Source organism: Myotis lucifugus, unplaced genomic scaffold (genome assembly GCF_000147115.1).
Source record: "Myotis lucifugus unplaced genomic scaffold, Myoluc2.0 scaffold_70, whole genome shotgun sequence".
NCBI classification, from domain to species: domain Eukaryota; kingdom Metazoa; phylum Chordata; class Mammalia; order Chiroptera; family Vespertilionidae; genus Myotis; species Myotis lucifugus.
The window spans coordinates 1,106,780-1,124,506 of record NW_005871118.1 but is presented as its reverse complement, the minus strand read 5'-3'; the positions used below and the strand labels follow the sequence as shown (position 1 = coordinate 1,124,506).

Sequence of the window (17,727 nt, the reverse complement as noted above, 5' to 3'; positions counted from 1 at the left end):
CAGACCCGGCGCCCCTGCGCCCCGCCCCACTCCGCCTGGGCAGCCCGTTAGCAGGGCCTGGAGCCGGGACGCGGCGCCTGGGCGACGCGGGGTCGGGGACCTGGGGGCCTTGGAGACTCCTCCCCGCAAGGGAGCGCGGCCCACTCGGCGCCACCCGGCGCCGCGCCTCCAGCCCGGCTCGCGGACCTAGGTTTCTCCCCTGCGGTGGCTGCGATTTCGAAACCCAGGGTTTCACTGCCTCAGTTCTCCAGGGCTTGGCGCTGTGACCTCGCAGGGGGTGAAACTGGGGACGGGTTGAGAAGGGGCCGGCATTAGTGGGGTCCCTGGGGCACGGTGACCTTGGAAGGGGGCAGGTGGCTGGAGCCCTGGGGCCGCAGAGGCTGGAGTTGTCAGCAGGGCAGAGTCAGATAAGGACCGAGAGGCCCACTGGACTTTGAACACTTGGAGTGGGGGAAACGAGTTAAGTCGCTCGCGTGAATTGCGCGTACTCCGCGGGAGTGACCTCGCAGGGGGTGAAACTGGGGACGCGGTGGAGTGCGGGAAACGTGTAAACTCGGGCCGATTGTAACTGCGTATTACCAAATATTTGTTTGTAATCCACCCTTTTGGTGGATGGAACAAAACCAAAAGACAGAGCCATCTTATATTTTGGCGGGAAATTCACCCGCACTCCAAGTGTGAAGCAAGTAGGTCATCGATAACCCTGGTGCGAAGCTCATTGGGCTGGGGGTGGAAGCCGGATTCCAGCGGAGAGGCTGGATGGGGCTTAGGGCGCTGGAGGGAGCTCGGGTGTTGACAGATGTTTTTAGACACGTGGCAGTGAAGGGGTGAGCTGGCCATTGTTTTAACCCACGGACAAGAGAGAAAGCCCAGCCCGGCCTGTGTGGCTCAGTGGTTGAGCTTCGACCTATGAACCAGGAGGTCACGGTTGGATTCCCATCAGGGCACATGCCTGGATTTTGGACTTGATCCCCAGTAGGAGGCGTGCAGGAGGCAGCCAATCAAGATTCTCTCTCATCATTGATATCTCTCTCTCTCTCTCTCAAAAAAAAAAAAAAACTCTCAAAAAAAAGGAGAGGAGGACCAGGGGTTAGAGGGCAGAGCTGGTACTACTGAGCATTCCCAGCATCCATTTCTCCATCTCTCTTCATTTTGTTCAGGGGCCCACCCCTCCCCGACACCCACTGACTCCGCCCACTGTGGAGCTGAAGGAAGATCCTTCTCTTTGACAGCGACTCCTGGAGACCTGGCCTGTGCCATTTTGGATGAGACGCTGGGGGAAATCTAGGCGCTGATGGATGGATGGAGGTGGGGGCCCCTCTCTGAAAACATCCCCTCCCTCACTTCCTCCAGTGGATGTTGACCATTTCCGGTCTGTCTTTCCTTGCTTCTGCAGACAGTTTTAGGACACCTACTCTGCTAGGCCCAGGGCGGGGAATGGGGGGGGGGGGGCAGCAATCAGAAAAGCATCTCTGTGCTCCTGGAGCACACCTGCTAGGCAGGCGGGGCCCAGACCCTAACAGGCAGGGACTGTGCCCTGTGTTGGATGGAGAAAATTCAAGCCCGAAAGGGGATGGGGAGTTGGGAGGTGGTTATGATTGTAAGTAATGCGGCCCAGGCAGGCCTAACCGGGAAATGCTATCTGAGCAAGGACCTGAAGGAGCTGGGCAGCCAGCTGCACGTGTACGAAGAGCACTGTGGGCAGAAGGAACAGCAGGGGCAGAGGCCCTGGGGCAGGAGTCCACCCAGCACATTTGAAGAAGAGCAAGCAAGTGCAGCTGGAGGGGGAAGACAAGGGGGAGAGAATCGGGGTGAGAAGTGGGGATAATGGGGGGTGGGGCTCACACGGGACCCCACAGGCCGTGTCACAGCTGAGTGTGCCACCTGGAAGCACACTTCTGTCTTGCCAGCAGCCGGACAATGAAGCCCATTTGAAGACTGGCTGAGCAGAGAGGGGAGGAGCCTGGGTTACTGACCACATCGTTGAGCACCCTACTCAACTGATCCTGCAGCTCATTTCTTTTTTTAAAAACAAAAACAAATATTTTTATTGATTTCAGAGAGGAAGGGAAGGGAGAGGGAGAGAGAGAAACATCAGTGATGAGAGAGAATCACTGATCAGCTGCCTCCTCCACGGCCCACCCTGGGGATCGAGCCTGCAAACCAGGCGTGTGCCCTGATGGGGAATGGAGCTGTGACCTCCTGGTTCATAGGTCGATGCTGAGCCACTGAGCCACTCCGGTCAGGCTGGAGCTCATTTCTTATTAAGTTGCTTGAAGTTGGAGTTTGTTTCTTGCCATCAATGATCGCCTAACACAGACAGCTATCTCCTCAGAACCCCGTCTGCGTCCCCTCCTGAAGGTACGGTAGTGGGCTTCTTGAGACTGTTTCACCTTCCAGTCTTATAAAGATTACATTTTCCTTAAGTTTATGTCAGTGCTTTGTCCCCTGTGGGCGTTAGGCTGCTTTCAGCTGCAAATATCAGGAAGACAGGTTAACACTGCGGCCTGTTCAGTGGGGTGGGGTGCAGGTCTCAGGATGGTTTGGTGACTCCGTGGTTTTTGGAAGGGTTCAGGCTCTCTCCATCCTTCTGCACAGCTACCTTCAGCTGCTGGCTTTTTGTCTGTAGACTTGTTGCTTCGTGACTATAGAATGGCTGCCACAGCTACAGACATCACATCTGGAGAGTAGGTTGCCAGGGTGACAAGAGAGCTCTGTGTCATGTACCTGATTTTGTTTTTGTTTCTCCATCTGGGAAAAAAAAATCTTTTCTAGGACTTCTTTCCCCCAAACTTTCTCCCCACCAGAACTTCCCTATATCTCATTGGCCAGAACTGGGTCACACAGGCAAAACTTAGCTGCAAAGGAGGCAGGAAAGCAAGTATCCGCCTTTGTTCAGCCTCTGTAGTGGTCTGGACTATAAGTTTGGGAACATATAACAAAAAATCAAATGCCATTGGATTTAAAAAGAGAGAAACTTATTTGTCACATAAAAGAGGTTGGGATGGGGGTGGTAGGCGATGTGTGGTTGGTAGTGCCAGGTCCGTGATGTTGCCAGATCTTTTATCCCACATCCCAAAGGCATGCCCCCTGTGTTAGGGCAAGATGAGCTCTAGTCAGCAGCTCGGACTTCCTACAAGTCCCACAGCACACTTCTGCTATATTCCATTGGCAAGAACTGAGTCATATTCTTAGTTGCAAAGGAGGCTGGGAAATGTAGCCTTTATTCAGTGGGGGCATGTGCCAGGATAGAAGTCAGGACTTTGTTACTAAGGAAGAAGATTGTGTCTTACGTTGGTGTCCCAGAAGCGGGTCTTGAAACAAAGATTGCATGCACGTGATTTCAGAAGGAAACACTCGCAGGGGAAATCAGAAGGAGAGTAGCAAGCAAGGATCTCAGAGGAAGTCACAGGAAGGGAGACTTCACCTGACCTGCAGGAAAGCTTTGGAATGTAAATCACACCTTAGAGTTGTCCCCAGCCCAGCAGGGGATCTGGGCTTCCATACTTCTGTGTCTGTCAGTCATGGCTAAGGGCCACCCTGGGTGACAAAGCCCAGGCACTTCAGGCTCTCTTTATGTGAGTGCAAAGAGACAGAAGGGCAGGACGGCCCTCCTGGGGAGTCACAGGTGCCTCAGGTTGGAAGCAAAAGCACACCAGATGGTAAGGTCAAAATCCAGGAAAGGGATCCCAGGGAGCCGGGCAGAGCTCCCATGGGGTCGCTGCAGGGAGAGTGGATAGTGGCAGGCAAGTAGTAGTGATCTCTGTGGCTGAGGTGGGGAAGGGGGAAGGGTCCAGGTACAGCAGCCAAATAGTGCCTGTGAGGTAGTGAGAATCCCGGAGGCCATAACAGGAGGGAGACAGACACAGGAAACACCAGGGGAACACGAGCTGCTGCGAGAGCACAAAGGGCTCTTCCAAGGCCCGCTGTTTTGTGTAGCGATAATAACAGCCATTGGGGCAGATATTGATCAGGAACACATATTCAAACATTTTTAAATTCTAGCATTCACGTCTCCCCAGTGTGGGCAGAGGTAAGTTACTCACACACCTCACGCCGGTACATCCTCCAACAGTTGTTGGTGAGGTTCACGTGCGCTCATGTCTATGCATATGTGCAGCACTCAGGACAGTGCCTGGCCCACAGTAAGGGCTATCTACATCTGTGATCATGATTATTATTGTTGTTAACTTGCCAATGTAAGAAACATCCAAACTTGTGAGAATTTTTATGAGTTTATTTGAGCCAAACTGACAATTGTCAGGAAGCAAAATCTCAACAGACTGAGAAAATGCTCCAGAGAATGGCGGTTACGCACTTGGTGAAATTCATTGGTGATGGATTGGGGAGACAGGAGAAAGCCAAGAGGGGAAATCTCTGCGATTGCATAACAAGTAAAATGAGTAGATACGTACTTCTTTTACATTTGTGGGTATGGGATAGCTCACAGTCAGTAAGTAACATGGTAACAGTGAGAGGATCTGTGGTCTCCGCCCTGGTGCCATAGTAAGGGAAGTCACTTTGACATCCCAAAGGTATGTTATCTTAGAGGCAAAAAGACAATAGACAGGCTCAGCTAAGGTAGAGATTGACCTTTGTCAGGGTAGATACCAGCCTAGGACATGACTACCCACCAGGACTCCCTTTTAGTTAAGAAGTTTTAATTTGAGATCATCCTATGTGGTTACGTTTGGCCTCTGAGTTTGAAGGACCTTGATGCAGGCCTCCCCTGAACTTGTCAGGTTTAGAATGTGGCTCCCTTTTAATCCACACACTTAAAAAAATTAGCTATACTCTTGAAAAGAATGCAGTCAGCTGTGGATGTCTTTTCATAAATGATGAGAAAGGATGGTGAGGACTAGAAACTGCCAGGCCATTAAACGAAATCTTGGCTATTACTTTTAGCCTCCTTGACCCTAATCTTGAGCTATTAGCAAGTCAGAAAATGTGTGTGACTCTGTAGTCTTTTTTTATTCTTCTTCTTGGCAGAGGTGCAGGTTGGTGGGGTTGGGAGGAGAATATGAATAATCAATCCTTGACTATTGAAAGCTGAATAGCCGAGCTCGGGTGTGACCGAGACACGATCCTTATCTCCAAGCCTCAGAATTAGGGACACTGGTGGAGAAAATGCAGCTCACCTGGTTCTTTGGGTCTGCATCTTGCATGCTCTGCTTTGTTCCGGTTAAACAAGCCCTGTGAACCTACATATTTTCCATGCTGTGTCCCCAGCCTGTAATGTGTGTCCTAAAAACCCCGGGGGAAAGAACAGAGGCCACGCTTGATGGAGTGAGCTGCTTTCCTAGAACATTGCGCTTCCTGATCTCTTCCTTTAGGTGCTTGGGACTCTTGGGGAATTTACAGGGTCCTAAACCCTGGGCCCATGAGCTGCCTGAGGCTCTTGCTGGCTGCAGCAAGTCCCCAAAGATGGTGTTTTGCTTTGGGAGTAAGACCCAGGGCTTGGGACTTTCAGCATGATGCCTACACTCTCCATTTCAAGCAGTTCCAAGGGCCCCAGAATGCAGTGGTGGGGCAGCTAATGATAGTTTCTGAATCTGTGAGGTTATGGAGAGAGCTTTTCTAGCCTGAATTCTTTGCGATGCAGATATGGAGACAAGGGTATTAATAAAAGAGATGTGATAGGAAACAGAGTGGTTGCATTTATCTTGTCACCAAGAAAAGACTTCACAAAGCATAGTTTAGGTAGAAACTGACAGGGATGTGTTTGGAAGCCTTGGAACCCAAGTGAACAAGGTAACCAGCACTGTCCAATGGAACTTTCCGATGAAAATGTTCTACATCTGCACAGTCCTGCTACAAGTGGCTACCAAGTGCTTGAAATGTGGTTAGTGTAGTTGAAGAGCAGAATTTTAAATTTTAATGGATTTAAGTATACATAGCCACTTGTGGCTAGTGATTACCGCATTAGACAGCACAGTACAGAGAACTGACTTTTCCAATAATGATTTGGGGAAAGAAAGGGAAAAATAATATTTTGGGGAGCTGGGTTTCAGATAGGATGTTAGATGCTTTTGTTATCAGAGAAATTGGGGTGCCCTCTTTCCTACTGGGTGCTAGGGGTGGGGTCATTATATCTGGAGAAAAATGTTTTTCTGAGACACCCATGGGAGGATGAGTGATTTTCATTTACATGGAATTACATTTCTGTGTTTCCAAAGTCCCGTTTCCCTTAGTCCAGCCATAGGAGAAGTATAGCTGAGGTTTCAGTAAAGCTAAAAACAAAGCCAGTGTCCAAACAAAGCCATGTTGGAACCAGGTCCAGCTGCAATCCATGAGTTTACTGCTTGTGGGGTCCACATGGCTTTGTGTGTGCAGGCCCCAAGCAACAAGAGTCCCGAGAGCATAAGAGAAACCAAGAGAGTGAACTCCTTTGTTTAGGCGATTAAATGTCCCAAATGTTGTGCCCTTGCAGTGGTCAGGCCCATTCTGGCCAATGACCTGTTCTCAGGTGTGACTGATAGAGAAGCACCTTCCTGACGTCACCCCAACTTCATTGGGCATGCGTCTGTCTTCCCTTTGTCTAGTCCCTGGGGAATGTAAAGTTGTAGCTTCCTGGTGAAGCTGCCCATATGACGTGCCTGTAATAGTTGGCCTTCCCTTTGCTCCTTTCCTATAACTAGGTTAATGACAGTGGTATCATTATCTTGTTTACTCTCCACAATTTAGAGGAGTAAACTGGGGGCCATAGAGAGGTTAAGTGACTTGCCCAAGATTGCGTCACTAGCAAGGGACAGGGAGGGAAGCCACACTGAGGTCTGGCCACCCTTTCTCCAGGCACTGTCTTCTATGTTGCACCACCAGAGACGCCAGATGGACTGGAGGGATTCAAACACGGCAGCAATGCTCATTAAGGGATGAAAAAAATCCAACTTTGTGGTTAGGAAACTCTGTTTTATTTTATTTCAAGAGAAGAATACTGAAGAAGTCACTCAACAGTTCGGTCAATTTGCATATCACCCTTTTATTATATGGGATAGCTAAGCCCATGTGTCTGTCAGATGAGTGGATAAAAAAGCTGTGGTACATGTACACAGTGGAATACCATGTCGCTTTAAAAAAGAAGAAAACCTTGCCTTTAGTGACAGCATGGATGAACCTGGAAATTATTATGCTAAGTGAAATACACTGGTCAGATAATAATCAAATACCATATGATTTCGCTTATGTATGGAATCTAATGAACAAAATAGAAACAGAAGCATGGGTACCTGGAACAGACGGATAGTTGTCAGAGGTGAGGGGGAAGAGGGAACTGGATAAAAGAAGGTGAAGGGATTAGCCAAAGAACATATATACATAACACATGGACACAGACAACAATGTGGTGATGGGCAGAGGGAAGGAGTAGTGGGGGCTGGGTAGAGGTGAGCAAAGTGGGGGTGGAATGGGGACTTTTGTAGTAGTGACAACAATAAAAATGAAATTGGACAAGTAATGGGTCCGGGCTACCTGTCACTACTTGAGCCAATTAAGCAGATACATGGTTGAATCATATATGAGTGCTTATTCCAGCACTGCGGGGAGTATGGGAGAGCAGCAGGTCATCCATGAAAATCTGCTCTGCCCCTCCTCCTAGCTGGCTGATTATATAGGGACTAGAGGCCCGATGCATGAAATTCATGCAAGAGTAGGCCCTCACAGCCCCAGCTTTGTCCGGAAGGTCCTCCAGACGGTTATTCCAGTGTTCGGCCATTCGTTCGATTTGCATATTACGCTTTTATTATTATAGATAGGGAAGAAAGGCTGCATGCAAGGAGGAAGAGGGTGGGAATGGCTGCAGGGTCCATGGTACTTGTGTCTACTTCCAGGATCTGCTGGCTCTCTGTCCCTCTCCCTTCCTCTCTGTAAAAAATCAATAAAATATATTTAAAAAAAAGACACACCATTGTGATCAATACATTGTATAATAGGGATTCCTTTAAAAGCATTACTGCACTTGGACGTTCTGGCGAGGATGAATTTTCTGATGTGTTGTGAGTTCAGAGAGATTTCAGACCCCAGGATATGAACTCCTGCTCATGCAGACCTGCCGTGTGCTGCCCATTCCTCTGGGAAAGCTCCTCAGGAACCTTAGTCCTTCCTCAGCTGGAGGTCAGCTCTTCCCGTGGGTAACTAACTTCCACCGTTGCCCTGGTTTATTTCAGTGCAGCTGAGAAGGAGTCCCTCCAACATTTGGGGATCAGTGGGGTCATGTGTCCTGCTGCTGAATTGAGTGGTTTCTTCCCTGAGCAGGATGCAGGGTGATTTCTTTCCCGGGTTCTTGTCCAGATGGATTTGAAGAATGAAGCCGGACAAAGGTGGTAGATGAAAAGGGTGGAAATTTATTGGAAACAAGTACAGACTCCCACATGGGGAGGGGGTCCCAATGGGGGTGGCCCACTAAGGCCCTTTTCCTAAGGTTTATAACGGCTGCAGTTCTTGGTCTCTTGATGCTCCCTTCTGATTGGTCACTATATCAGCTTCAAAGCTCAAACCCCACGTGGTGCCCCCTTTTCTCTCCCCCCCTCAGTGGTAGAATTCTCTGTCTCCTGTGAAAACCTGTTTTCCTCTTTCTCCCCTTTGTCAGCATTTCTCTGTTCCCTGTGAAAGTTTGTTTCCTCCTTCTCCCCATACCCTGTGGCTTGTCCCTGTCTTCTGTGAATGGATGTCTCCCTCTCCCCTTATCCTGTGGCACCTTTTGTTCTCTGTGGATATATGCCTTTTGGCAGCTCCAAGCCCCCAACCAACTATGCCTTCCTCCCCCATGGACCCCCTAATTCCTAAAACTCTCTAAGCCTGCCTATTTTACCCCTAAAAACTCCTTTCACTGCCACTTCTTACCCCACTGTCCCCTCATCCTAAGGCGGCAGACTGTTCTGGTTTGTCTGGGACTGTCCCAGTTTTAAAATGGAAAGCTCTTTGCAAACGTTCTCAGTCCTGGACACGCTAGGAAGGTTGGCCACCTAGCCTGTGTCTGTCTACTCTTTCTCAGGCTAAAGAATGACTTTCCTCAAGTGTTTGCAGTGGAGTGAGGTGTCTACATCTCCTACTGTCCTGGTCCTCCACTCTGGCCTACACCGTTTGTCAATGTCGCTCTTAAAATGCAGCTCCGGGAACCAAAGGAGATCATCAATGTTGAGTTCGGTGGACACGTCTGTCAATGCGTTCAGTGTTTAACCAACTGCACTGTGTACCATTGGCTCTGAATTGCATGGGGATCAATTGTTGCTGTCAGGTTTCACACTCCCACCCTGCCTTAGACAATTGCCCTTTTTTGCCTAATGGCGGTTTGCCTTTTAACTTATTCTACTTGAACTTTTTGGCTTGGGCCCAGTCATTCTAGAAAGAGCCCTGAGGCATACCCCTTGAGATACCCATTTAAATTAACATCATGCTGTCAACCAATCAAGAACCTATAGTTTTCTTGCCCAGCCATCTAGAAATAGGCCTAATTGTATTTTGGCCTTCAGGGCCAACCCCAGCGGCTTTGAGTACACGCTCCTGAAGACTCTAGATCCCTTGCAGGCTGAGGCCTTTTCCAGAAAGTCTCAGGAGTCACCAAGCCCACCCCATTCTGCATGAGCACAGGTAGTTGAGGCGTTGACCTTGTAATTCCTTGTAATTACGTGGGTGGTTTACTCCCAGCAAAGCCTAATCTTCAAGTGACTCCCTTTTGCCATTCACAGGCCTCTGAGTCAGCTCCTCTCACCAGTAATTATTTAGCAATCTCCTGGGGAGTTCAGATCAATTTGCTTAGCATTTCAAGGTTTTGTTCTGTCACATAAAGACGTTGGTACAGAGAGTACAGTAACCTTCAAGTGTAACCTTTTAGAACTTGTGTTCTCACTTTTTCAGTCCTCTGCATGTTCCTATAACTGCAATTAAAATGGAATGAATACCCACAGAGACATGCCCAGGTCTTAAATGTATAGCTCCATGAGTTTGACAAATGTATGGATCCATGTAACCTGTACCCCAATCAAGATGCAGATCATGTCCCCAGAAGATCCCCTGCCTTACCCTTCACATGGACTCAGGCTCCAACACTCTGACAGCTCTTAGACATTATCTATAATAATAAAAGGGGAAAATGCTAATTAGACCAGACATCTTCTGGATGTCATTCCGGACGTCCTTCATTAGACCGGACATCTTCCGGATGTCATTCCGGACGTCCTTCCTGATGAAGCCGGGGCTAGAGGGAAGCCAGTGCTGGCAGCCGGGGGAAGGAAGGCCTACTCTTGCACAAATTTTTGTGCATCGGGCCTCTAGTGCAAATATAATAAGGGTGGAGTAAATGTCCTATAAAATAAGATAGTTATACATGATTTGAAAATACCTAAAAGTTTAAAATTTCCCATATTTCCCCATGAGTCAGGTAACCAAGTGTTTACTACATTGTTTTCCCACAATTCCTATTGTATAACTTTCTTTAAATAGTTCAGTATGCCATGCCAATTAAAACATTCTGTGTTGTAACTTGTAGTGTTTTAAAAATATGTGTGTAAAATTGAACTTACATGGGAACACTCTGCCTGGCCATGGGGGTCATTAGGTATGCAAGGACCAGCGTCCTGGTCATTGGCTGGCAGAATCACCCTGGAGGTTTGCAGTCAGCAGAGGTGCACACAGGTGCAGGAGTGGCCGGCCTCCACCGCTGGTCTGTGTTGGCTGCTGTTTATGGAGACCTGCGTTTGCAAGCTTATCACTGACTTTTGTGGCTGACATACCTGCAGGGGTCTGTGGAACGTGAGCGATTGGTGTGGCCTGGACTGAAAAATAATGAAGGCTTCTCTTGTTGCAGGACATAAACTGGACTGGCCCATTCATTATAAGAGGAGAGAAGACAACTCTATGTCATTCCACTTGGCAAAGAGTGTTCAACATTTACTATCATGGTGCCCTTAGAAAACTCTGGGGAGCTCCTCAAGTCTGATAGCAAATTAAGTCTTAGTTATCCTCCTTAGGTTTTTGCCCAGCTAGGGTTGGGTGCTACTTAGATGACTGGGTAGCAATGAAGACATAGTTGTCGTAACAGCAATAATAACCCCACCATCATGATAGCCATACCAACCATCCACTGAGTGCTCACCATGCTGGGTGCCGTGCTGAGGAGCTTATGGGTGAAGTAATTGGAGTCTGACAGGTGAAGTAAGCTGCCTAATAGCCGTCGGAAGCTTGTGTCTCCCTCCCGACTGAAAAAGACAACTGTTTCCTCAGTTGCCAGCCCTTTCTGTGCGTGCCCCCGTACCTCTGCACTTCCACACCTCCTCTGAGTCTCAGTGTGCTTTTCTCTTTTCTTCTAGTTGTAGACTTTCCACTCAGCCAGCCTTCCTGTGGTTCTAGATGATGTCCGTTTTGTCTTTTAGTTGTATTTTTGAAGTGGTTGTGCGAGGCAGCAATTTCAGGTGTTTACCTATGCCGCCATCTTGATTTCTCTCTAAATATATGTTTTTTCTTTAAAAAAGAGCAATTTTAGGATCAGAGCAAAACTAAACAGAAAGTACAGAATTTCCGTATGCTCCCTACATGACTCCTGCCTTCCCCCACTACCAACATCCCACGCCAGAGTAGTATATTGGTTACAATTGATGAATCTACAGTTCATCACCTGAAGTTCACAGTTTCCATTAGGGTTCGCTCTTGGTGTTGTGCTTTCTATGGGTTTTGACAAATGTATAATGACATGCATTCACCATAACAATATCATACAGAGTACTTTTACCGTCCTAAAAATCCATTGTGTTCTAGCTATTCATTCCTCTCTCTCTCTCTCTCTCTCTCTCTCTCTCTCTCTCTCTCTCTGTCTCTCCCCCTGATCCCCCTGGCAATAATTGATCTTTTACCTGTTTCCATAGTTTGGTCTTTTCAGAATGTCATATAGTTGGAATCATATAGTATGTTTCAGATTGGCTTCTTGCATGTAGTAATGTGCATTGTTTTCTCCATGTGTTTTTGTGGTTTGATGGCATTGAGTAATATTCTGTTGTGTGGATGTACCACTAGTTTAAGTATCCATTTGCCTACCCAAGAACACCTTGGTTGTTTACAAGTTTTGGTAATGATGACTAAAGCTGCTATAAACCTCTGTGTACAGATTTTTGTGTGGCCATAAATTTTTAACTTCTTTGGGTAATACCAAGGAGCCTGATTGCTGGATCATGTGGTAAGCATATGACTATAGTTTCATAAGAAACCATCAAACTGTCATCCAAAGTAGCTGTGCCATTTCAAAGAATTGTTGCTTTTTTCAATTGATTTTATTTATTTATTATTGATTCAATTTGTTTTTAAATGTTTAAAGGTCTTTTCAGGGTTTTTAATTTCCCTAAATCAAATAAAAAAAATATTTGTCTAGCAAATTATCTAATGTATCTAATTATTTACTGTCATATCATTCATAGTATTTTTTCATGAAATTAAATTTTTCTGTACCATTTTCATATTTAATTTTCATATTGATCTGTGCAATTTCTCATTTTTTATTGCCCAGTTTTGTTAGAGTTTTATCCATTTTACAAGTCTTTGTAGAGTCAGCTTATGACTTTATTAAACCTGTTTAGTTAATATGTTATTTCATCCATTTCTGTTCTTATATTATTAGTCCCTTCCTACTTTATTTGTTTTATTATTTTCATGATTTCTTGAACTGAATGCTTAGGTTTTTAGTTTTTAATTTTTCTTCTTTTCTATTATATCTATTTTTTTCAAGTTCTGCATTAGTTACCTTCCATATGATACACAGGATTTTCTTTGGCATCCAACTCTAAATATTTTGTAATTTTAAAAATGATTTATTTTTTTAAACTCATGTAGAAAGCTGTTTCTTATTTTTCAAATACACTGGTTTATTTTTTAAATTTGTTTTTTATTTTTTATTGTACTTTCCAAGGGTTAGAGAACTTTATCTGCATAATACCAAGTCTTGGTAGTTAGTGAAAAACAGAATTCCTTTTGCTGTTGGTCAGAGGTCAATTTTGTAAATGTTCAACTTTTATAAATGTTCCAAGTGAGACAGAAAAAAATATGTCCCTAGTGTTGGTCCATTGCTTATCTCACAGGCTTGAAACCCTGACTCCCTTTTGGTTGTCCCTACAAAGGAGTTTGTCTTTTATGAGATAGCAGGATTTTGGGGCTCGGATTAACCCTCTGGTTAATATAAATGTGAATCCCATTTCCATGAGTGGAGTAGGCTTGAAGGTTTGATTTCACATGAAAAAAAAAATTACTCTCTTTATCCATAGTCGAGTCAGATGGCAAACTCCCTGGATACCCATACATTGGAGGGAATATATATTTAGGTGAATAGCAACATTTTTATGGAGGTGTTTCACAGGGAGTTCCAAAATTTGTGTTGCATTTATTAGAAATCTGAGAGGCGAATATCTCAATGAACACTTGGTTGGATGATATAGAAGCACCAATTATAAAATATATAAGCTTAGGTGATATATTTTATAGTTAATAACTATATATATAAAAGCCTAATATGCAAAGTGTCCCCTCAGGAGTTCAACAGACCGGGACTTCGATCGTTCCCTATGATGTGCGCTGGTCACCAGAAGGTGGCATGGAATGAAGGAAGGCTGTGGCCGGTGGCGGGCAGCTGGCAGCCAGGGAAGGGAGGTCCTGGCTGGCAGCTGGCAGCTGCTAGAGATCCTACCTGTGCACGAATTTCAGGCACTGGGCCTCTAGTTTATACATATAAGCGTAGGTTTTCATTGTAGCATTTAACCTAGCACCTATTTCCAATACTGTTTTTTAAAATAAATCTTTATTGTTCAGATTATTACATTTGTTCCTCTTTTTCCCCCATAGTTCCCCTCCACCCAGTTCCCACTCCACCCCCTGCCCTTAACCCCCCCCCCCACTGTCCTTGTTCATAGGTGTATGATTTTTGTCCATTCTCTTCCCGCACCCCCCACACCCCCTTCCCCCCAAGAATTGTCAGTCCACTCCCATTCTATGCCTCTGATTCTATTATATTCACCAGTTTATTCTGTTCATCAGATTATTTATTCACTTGATTTTTAGATTCACTTGTTGATAGATGTGTATTTGTTGTTCATAATTTGTATCTTTACCTTTTTCTTCTTCTTCCTCTTCTTAAAGGATACCTTTCAGCATTTCATATAATACTGGTTTGGTGGGGATGAACTCCTTTAGCTTTTTCTTATCTGTGAAGCTCTTTATCTGACCTTCAATTCTGAATGATAGCTTTGCTGGGTAGAGTAATCTTGGTTGTAGGTTCTTGGTATTCATCACTTTGAATATCTCTTGCCACTCCCTTCTGGCCTGCATAGTTTCTGTTGAGAAATCAGCTGACAGTCGTATGGGTATTCCCTTGTAGGTAACTGAGTTTTTTTCTCTTGCTGCTTTTAAGATTCTCTCTTTGTCTTTTGCTCTTGGCATTTTAATTATGATGTGTCTTGGTGTGGTCCTCTTTGGATTCCTTTTGTTTGGGGTTCTCTGTGCTTCCTGGACTTGTAAGTCTATTTCTTTCACCATGTAGGGGAAGCTTTCTGTCATTATTTCTTCAAATAGGTTTTCAATATCTTGCTCTCTCTCTTCTTCTGGCGCTCCTATAATTCGGATGTTGGTACACTTGAAGTTTGTCCCAGAGGCTCCTTGCACTATCTTCATATTTTTGTATTCTTTTTTCCTTTTGCTTTTCCGGTTGGGTGTTTTTTGCTTCTTTGTACTTCAAATCTTTGACTTGATTCTTGGAATCCTCTATTCTGCTGTTGGATATCTGTATATTACTCTTTATTTCAGTCAGTGTATGCTTAATTTCTGATTGGTTCTTTTTAATATCCTTGAGGGTCTCACTATATTTCTCGGAGGTTTCTAGAAGATTCTTGAGTAACCTCATAACCGTGGTTTTCAACTCTATATCCAGTAGTTTGCTTTCCTCCATTTCTTTCATTTGTGACCTGTTTCTTTGTCTCTGCATGTTGGCTGCTTCCCTGTGTTGATAGAGTGGCCTTGTGTGCTAGGTGTCCTATAGGACCCAGTGGCTCAGCCTTCCTAATTACCTGAGGTGGACACTCTTGGTGCATGCCTTTGTGGGCTGTGTGCACAGTCTTGTTGTAGTTAAGCCTTGATTGCTGTTGGTATCACTGGGAGGAATTGACCTCCAGGTCAGTTGGCTGTGAGGACCAGTTGTGTCTACAATGGGAGAACTTCTGTGCTGGAGACACCCTTATGGGGCAGGACTTGCTTCAGTGGGGCTTTGGCGCTCACTGAGTGTGCCCAGGTTTTTAGGCGGAGAAAGGCCACACCATTCATATGCAAAAGCCTCTGCACACAGCTTGGGTGGCGTTGTAAATTGGGTGGGACGGGGTCTCAGGGAATCACCAGGGCGGAGCAAATGCAATGGCTGCCAGTCTGCTCTGCCTCAGAGAGGTCCCATGCAGGAACAATGACCGCTGCAAGCACCTCTGGAAGAAAGCTGCCCTCATGTTCCGGCCTGATGCCAGACAGTCCAGTTTCTCTCCATAGAGTCTGGGTCCCCAAATTCCACCCGGAACTGGAGTTCAGAGCATTTGGGAACTTGTATCTCCCTCCCAATTGAAAAAGACAGCAGCGTACCCAGCTGCCAGCCCCTTTCACGCGCCTCCGTACCTCCACACTTCCACACCTCTGCATCTCCTACCAGACTCAATGCGCTTTTCTCTTTCCTTCTAGTTGTAGAATTTCCACTCAACCAGCCTTCCCGTAATTCTGGATGATATTTGTTTTGTCTTTTAGTTGTAGTTTTAATGTGGTTGTGCGCGGCAGCAAGTTCAGGTGTTTACCTATGCCACCATCTTGGTTGCCTCCCCCCAATACTGTTTTTGAGCATGATAGGAAGACTTCAATCATATAATATTTTAAAATTATATTTTAAAATGTCTTCCCAATTGGCTGCAGTTACTAATTAGGACACTCAAAGTTATGCTAAGTATCTTATTCTGTACTTGAGAAATTAGGAACTGAAAGGAATTATTTATTGTCAATTTGTGCCACTGTGGACAGAAACTGAGTTAGCTCTGTCTGAAACAGATTGGCCATGTACCAGCACTTTGAGGATTTTCCTTCTGCTTTTTCAAAAAGGTTGATTTTATAGTATGTGGTACGGGAACTCTTCAATTTTTCTCTACTGTGACATTTCCACAACCTTCTTAGCTAATTTCAGTTTATTTGATCTACCATGCCTATAGATAGAAGGCCATTTAGTGGACCTCAATTTGGGAATACAATCACTCTGAATGAAGAAACAAACAAACAAAAATAGTGTACCTTATTGGGAGGAAGTAGGACTGGATAGAGTAGGCTCTTTTTATGCGCTAAAACCAAGATTGTCCTTTAACTTCTTGGTGAAGAGAAGCCATCTTAAATGCTTAGACCATTTAACTTAATGCTTAATAAGGATGTGCATTTAATTAAATTTAATCCATGATAGTTCTGAACTCAATTACTTTTTGACTCATTTATTTTTCTCAGATCATGAAAGAAGGTGGGGGGAAGCTCGTCACTAAAACACGCCATGCGCAGCATCCCATTCCTCAGAGCTGGCTGACCCCACCCGCTGCCAGCCCCTCTTCTCCTCCTTACTCAGAACAACACCTTGTGACCTGTATCAACATTTCTATCAATAAAATTAATCTGTTAAAAAGATGATTGATATTAGTGGATAGGCAGGATTGTTTGTTTATACTAACCCCAGCTCAAATCACTATCCTGTACACATTGTAGGTGCCTCTAAACTGGCTGGTTCAGAAAGAAGGAATAATACTACTAAAGATTACTGACATATTTTGAGCAATTGCTCTGTGACAGATGGTGAGCCAAGAGCTTGAAATGGGCTCTTATTTGATCTGCAGGATAATTCTGTGAGGAGAAAGCAGACCCTTTATTCTGAAACTTAGAGCTGGGCAAGATTTGATTCCTCATTTACCTTTGCTCTGCTGGCTTGTCCTGTTCAGGTTATTTCTTTGTTTGTTCACTTACACTCCCCTATTTATCCTGTCCTTGACCTTGAAACGTGAGGTAATTTGATTGCCTTGAGAGAATAGTTCTTGAAGATATAAAAATAATTTAAAAAGTAACTCTTTTTCAGTTTGATGTGACCACAGGAGTTTTTCTTCTCTTCATCATGGGCAGCGTGTCCAGAAGGGGCAGGTGTACTCCAATCACTTTACAACAGGTGACAAGGGATAGAGAAGGAAAGGCAAGTCCTGAGCTATAAGGGACGACTGGTTCGTGGAACAAACGAAAAATGACCAGAACTATAGCTTCTCATCCACTGAGGGCTGTGGAATGGAGGGAATGAGCTTTGGGATTGGACCAGGTTGGAAATACATCCTCTGCTTACTGATGATGTCATGCCGGGCACAGCACATAAGCTCTCGCAGCCTCAGTTGCCTTGAGGAAAGTCAGAATAAAAAAAAAATGTTGGTAAATGAAATCTCATACATAAGAAAAGTAGGTCACAACATTATGATATGTTAAATTGGAGCATTACTGTGACTACAAAGCCTTAACGACACTTCAGTACTGCTAATGATGGAGAACAGTAGTTGGGGTGCTATTCCTGGCACTCATGCTCTTGTGCCCAGATTGGTCTCTAGGAGGAGCCAGGGCCCCTGGAGGGTAGCTAATTCTCTGTCTTGACCTGAGAAAACCTCAGGATTGATCTGGAACAAAACAAGAGTGACTTCCAGGACTCCAGGAGGCTGTGCTAAAAGA

At 45.3% G+C, this 17,727-nt stretch overlaps 1 protein-coding gene across 1 annotated transcript in view; it reads right to left on the bottom strand.

The window, feature by feature from the left end:
- RARRES1 (retinoic acid receptor responder 1) overlaps positions 1–3,526 on the bottom strand; it is a 33,483-nt gene extending 29,957 nt beyond the window's left edge. The window contains exon 1 of the mRNA XM_006090338.3: positions 3,464–3,526. Coding sequence (XP_006090400.2) covers positions 3,464–3,526 — 63 coding nt within the window. The remainder of the gene's footprint in view (positions 1–3,463) is intronic.
- Between the last annotated feature and the right edge of the window lie 14,201 nt (positions 3,527–17,727).